This window comes from Xyrauchen texanus, chromosome 1, assembly GCF_025860055.1.
Source record: "Xyrauchen texanus isolate HMW12.3.18 chromosome 1, RBS_HiC_50CHRs, whole genome shotgun sequence".
Taxonomy (NCBI): domain Eukaryota; kingdom Metazoa; phylum Chordata; class Actinopteri; order Cypriniformes; family Catostomidae; genus Xyrauchen; species Xyrauchen texanus.
Window position 1 is genome coordinate 27793106 of NC_068276.1, and position 6182 is coordinate 27799287.

At 40.9% G+C, this 6182-nt stretch overlaps 1 protein-coding gene across 10 annotated transcripts in view; it reads left to right on the forward strand.

The window, feature by feature from the left end:
• The window catches only part of LOC127646410 (amyloid-beta A4 precursor protein-binding family A member 2-like), a 110141-nt gene extending 105549 nt beyond the window's left edge, over positions 1-4592 (forward strand). For all 10 annotated transcript variants that reach the window (XM_052130084.1, XM_052130102.1, XM_052130040.1 and 7 more), the window contains 2 exons: positions 15-155; positions 3193-4592. In XM_052130084.1, coding sequence (XP_051986044.1) covers positions 15-155; positions 3193-3264 — 213 coding nt within the window. In that variant the 3' untranslated portion in view covers positions 3265-4592. The remainder of the gene's footprint in view (positions 1-14; positions 156-3192) is intronic.
• Positions 4593-6182: the final 1590 nt, after the last annotated feature.

Genomic DNA, 6182 nt, shown 5'->3' on the forward strand with positions numbered 1-6182 from the left:
TGTTTGTTCCTCAGATCTGTAGTCTAATGCGAGGGGGGATCGCAGAGAGAGGAGGGGTGAGGGTTGGCCATCGCATCATTGAGATAAATGGTCAAAGTGTTGTGGCCACGGCACATGAGAAGATTGTCCAAGCCCTCTCCAATTCTGTGGGCGAGGTGAGATATGAAATCTTTCTTGGTCTTATATGTTGAACGTTTTCTGTTTTAATCATGATCAATTAATTTAACAAATTACAAAACTTTTACTCCTTATCTAAAAAAGATTTATAATATGTCTTACAGTATTGTATGATATATATATATATATATATATATATATATATATATATATATATATATATATACATATACACACATACACAGTGCAGTCATAAATGTATTCAGACCCCTTAATTTTTTACACATTTTGTTGTTGCAGCCTTATGCTAAAATGCTTTATAAAAAAATCCCATCAATCTACACTCCATACCCTATCATATCAAAGCGAAAAACAGATTTCTGATAACTTTGAAAATGTATTAAAAAGAAAAAACTTCAATATCACGCTGACATAAGTATTCAGACCCTTTGCTATGACACTTGAAATTTAGCTCAGGTGCATCCCATTTCTCTGGATCATCTTTGAGATGTTTCTACACTTTGATTGGAGTCCACCTGTGGCAAATTCAATTGATTGAACAGGATTTGTAAAGGCACACACCTGTCTATGTGAGGTCTCACAGCTAAAAATGCATAAATACAACCAAAAGAACAACCAGGACTCTTCCTAGTGCTGGCCGCCCAGCCAAACTGAACAATCATGGGAGAAGGGCCTTGGTAAGAGACGTGACCAAGAACCAAATTGTCTCTCTGTTTGAGCTCCAGAGATCATGTGTGGAGATGGGAGAAACTTGCAGAAGGACAACCATCACTGCAACACTCCACCGATCTGGGCTTTATGGCAAAGTGGCCAGACAGAAGCCTCTCCTCAGTTCAAGACCCATGACAGCCTGCTTGGAATTTGTAAAAAAGCATTGTGGTGGTAGCATCATCAGCAGCAGGGACTTGGGAACTTGTCAGGGTTGAAGGAAAGCTGAACACAGCAAAATATAGAGATATCCTTAATGAAAACCTGGTCCAGAGTGCTCAGGACCTCAGGACCCTAAGCACACAGCCAAGACAATGCAAGAGTGGCTTCGGGACAACTCTGTGAATGTCCTTAAGTGACCCAGTGAGAGCCCGGACTTGAACCCAATTGAACATCTCTGGAGAGACCTGAAAATGGCTGTCCACCGACGGTCCCCATCCAACCCTCGCTTTTTCATTATGGGGTGTAGATTTAATAAATAAGTAGAAATAAATACATTTAAAAAATTTTAGCATAAGGCTGCAACATAGCAAAATGTGAAGAAAATGAAGGGATATGAATACTTTATGAATGCACTGTGTGTGTATATATATATATATATATATATATATATATATATATATATATATATATATATATATATATAATTATACAGGTATATACTGTATATACTATACACTGAATAATGTTGATCATCAAGGGCACGTCAAGATCTGGGTATATGAGGTGGTAAGCAAAAAATCAGTTCTCGTAATTAACATATTGGATGCAGGAGAAATGGGCAGGAGTAAAGACCTGAGTCACTTTGACAAGGGCCAAATTAATATGGCCAGATGACTGGGTCAGAGCATCTCTGAAACATCAAGGCTTGTGGGATGCTCCCGGTCACCAGTGGCAAGTACCTACCGACAGTAGTCATAGGAGGGACAAACCACAATCCAGCGACAGGGTGTTGGTCATCCAAGGCTCATTGATGTGTGAGGGCAATGAAGGCTATACCGGTCTGGTCCAGACCAACAATAGGTCTACTGTGGCACAAGTCACAGAAAATTTTAATGATGGTTATGGGAGGAATGTGTCACAACACACAGTGCTTTGCACCCTGCTGCGTATTGGGCTTCATAGATGCAAACTGGTCAGAGTGCCCATGATGACCCCTGTCCACCATAGAATGCGCCTACAATGGTCACATGAATGTCGGAACTGGACCTTGGAGAAGTGGAAGAAGGTTGCCTGGTCCGATGAGTCCCATTTCCTTTTACATCACGTGGACGGCTTTGTACGTTTGCGCCGTTTAGCTGGTGAAGTGATGGCTCCAGGATGCACTGTGGGAAGACTGTGGGAGTCCCACCATTCACCCTGCGTCCGGCCATTCATGTGGACGTCAATTTGACAGACCAGGTACCCCACTTCATGGCAATGGTATTCCCTGATGGCAGTGGCCTCTTTCACTGGGAAGATGCGCCCTGCCACATTGCACACATTGCTCAGAAATGGATTTAGGAACATGATGAAGAGTTCAAGCTGTTGCCCTGGACTCCAAATTCTCCAGATCTCAATCTGATCAAGCATCTGTAGGATGTGCTAGACCAGCAAGTCTGATCCATGGAAGCTCCACCTTGCAACTTACAGGACTTGAAGGATCTGCTGCCAGTTTCTTAGTGCTAGATACCACAGGACAACTTCAGGAGTCTTGTAGAGTACATTCCTTGGTGGGTCTACACTATTTTGGTGGTACGCGGAGGAAAAACAGCATATTAGGCAGGTGGTCATAATATTTTGACTCATCAGTGTTATATTTTATATATATATATATATATATATATATATATATATATATATATATATATATATATATACACACACAAACACTGTACATATACACAATATTGGTGCCAAATTTGACCCAGTCGTACCTTTTGATTATAGTGTAATTATAGAATACAACATTTATATCTCTACAATTTTAGATCAATTGTTTATTAACAAATTGTGCTGTTAGCAGTATATTATAGTACTGCTTTTATAACATGGTCACCATATTATAAAAATAATAAGACACAAATGTTTATTAAAATTATTCTTATTATTTTTTTTAAGTAAAAACATTAAATGCTATTCTTCCATTAGAGGATATAGTCCCTGACATGTAAAATTGCTATGCAACAGTAATAACGAACAGCTTTGGGTGCTAGTAGTTTGCCGAAGAGGTCATAGCTCTATCATGAATAAAGCATGGCTATTGACCAATCAGCATCCAGGACTATAATATCTGTTTTATAAATTATATTGTTGCATTCTAAAAATATAGAGAAAGGGTAATCCTATTTCTTTATCCTCAAACAGATCCATATGAAGACTATGCCAGCTGCCATGTTTAGACTCTTAACTGGGCAGGAGACTCCTATATATATATGATCTAATGTGGACTTCAGCTGAGATAAACAGCCCTGGGCACACAGAGCTTAGGGAAATGCTTGAATGCAGCGGTCACCTTTCACCCTCACTAAAAATAACTCCCATCAATTTTACTGTTAACTAAAGTAACTTATGAGATACAGTGTGTCATTTCTGGATAATGTGGATTCTTTTGATGTTTTGTAATGTCTGCTCTTGGGGTGTATGCTTGTTCAGAAGAAAGACTCAATGCATCTCAAATCCTTTCTGTTTAATGGAAGGGAGTGGGATGGGGGCTTTGCAAATTTTTTTGCTACCCATGTTTAATTTATTTGCAGATCTGTGTGTGGAAATTGTTGGAGAGATGCAAATTTGTTTTATAAATATTTATCGTTATATCAGTATCAGAAAGGAATGGAAAAGCCAGAGTGAGAAGTCTAGACAGTACAAGCCCAAAGCCTAGTGGCCATTCCAGAATGTTGTTTCTCCCAGAAGGCATAGATTGCCACTGAATCTAACATGCACTCAAATGCACTGAATCGATTCACTTCCCCTACACAACAGATGACCATATTCCTAGTGTCCAGAGTGTACAGACCTTTGATCCTTTTGCCGCAAATGATTCTTTGGCACAATAGTTTTTGAAATCTGCTCAATAAATACATGTATAATCAAGAATCGATGTAAAAGGAACTTTGCAAGACAGACAATATCAGCATTTGTGCACTCGCAGGGACTTTATCATTAAGGGAAAATGTTCCATATTGTTAGCATTCATCGATGCATAAAAGTCATTTAGAGGGCATTAAAGACTGAACTGAGCACATTTTTGAGTAGTTTTTTACACACAAGTGAGCAAATCTTTTGTAAAATACTATATGTAAACACAATTTCTGGACTTCTCCCGTGCTGTAATAATCAGCCATTCTCTTGCCATGCTGTAAATGAGTTTTGTTTCAAACGCATAAATTGTATCTACAAGTTTATTTTTTATGTGTGCTTTTTTGTGTATGCCCAGCTGCAACTGTGTTAGTGGTGAATGTAATAGTGTTCTTAATAGTGTGTCCACTTCCTTAAGCAGTATTAGAATGTCTGTACATAAACGTTTAACCTTGTTTAGTACTGTGTCCATGTAGGAATCACTGTTAGTTCCATTTTATCCTTGTGAGGCTTTGGCCTTCAGAAAATAAGACACTGTGACCAAAAGCCTTACCATTGCGTAAGAATGCTTTTGAAAATGAATTGTAATAAAAAAAGAAACACGAAACAATTAATAATACATGAACATGAGCACCTGTCTGCATGCTTCTTAAAATGTCACTATGGCAAAATAACAATAAAGTGTAACATAAGCTCTACATGTTGTTTTACCGTGCATTTTGATTCTCTGACCATTCTGGTTGGTTTGTTTGAAAAATAACAAGCTAAAGAATGGCTACAATCAGGGTCAGAAATGACAGGGATATTTCACCCAGAAATGAAAATTATCTAATTTTTCACTTGCCCTGGTGCCATCCCAGATGTGTATGACTTTCTTTCTTCTGTAGAACACAAATGAAGATTTTTAGAAGAATATTTCAGCTCTGTAGGTTCATACAATACCAATGGGTGCCAAAATTTTGACGCTCAAAAATCACATCTGGGATGACATAAGGACACTGATCTATATATATATATAATTATATATATAATTATATATATATATATATATATATATATATATAGATCAGTGCATACTGGATGAGTAAATAATAAGAGACTTTTCATTTTTGGGTGCACTATCCCTTTAAGGGGGCTCGGCCAGGCAAATATGCCACTAAAAGGAACAAAATTGTCCCCAAAATTATAAATAAGGGGCAAAAAATAAACGGGTAATAAATTCTCAATCTAGTTATTCATATTTATTCCATCCATCCATCCATCTTCAACCGCTTATCCTGAGTCGGGTCACGGGGCAGCTGCTCCAGCAGGGGGCCCCAAACTTCCCTATCCCGAGCCACATTAACCAGCTCTGACTGGGCTGACCTCGAGATGCTCCCAGGCCAGTGTGGAGATGTAATCTCTCCACCTAGTCCTGGGTCTTCCCCGAGGCCTCCTCCCAGCTGGACGTGCCTGAAACACCTCCCTAGGGAGGCGGCCAGGGGCATCCTTACCAGATGCCCAAACCACCTCAACTGACTCCTTTCAACGCAAAGGAGCAGCTGCTCTACTCCGAAGCTCCTCACGGATGACTGAGCTCCTCACCCTATCTCTAAGGGAGAAGCCCGCCACCCTTCTGAGGAAGCCCATTTCGCCGCTTGTACTGCGACCTAGTTCTTTCGGGTCATGACCCAACCTTCATGACCATAGGTGAGGGTAGGAACAAAAATTGATCGTAGATCGAGAGCTTTGCCTTCGCTCAGCTCTCTTTTCGCGGACAACGGTGCGATAGAGCTGAGTGCAATACCGCCTCTGCTGCCCCGACTCTCCCGCCAACCTCCCGCTCCATTGTCCCCTCACTGTGAACAAGACCCCGAGGTACTTGAACTCCTTCACTTGGGGCAAAACCTCATTCCCTACCTGGAGTACACGACTCCATCGGTTTCCTGCTGAGAACCATGGCCTCAGATTTAGAGGTGCTAATCCTCATCCCAGCTGCTTCACACTCGACCGCCGCTTATCCAGTGAGAGCTGAAGGTCACGGACCGATGATGACATGAAGACAACATCATCTGCAAAAAGCAGCCATGAGATCCCCAGCCCACCCAATCAAGACACCTTCCCCACCCCGACCACGCTCGATATCCTGTCCATGAATATCACAAACAGGATTGGTGACAAAGCGCAGCCTTGGCGGAGACCAACCCCCACATGGAATGAACTCGACTTTGTGCCGAGGACCCGACACAGCCCTCGCTTTGGACGTACAGGGATTGGATCGCCTCTAAGAAGGGACCCCC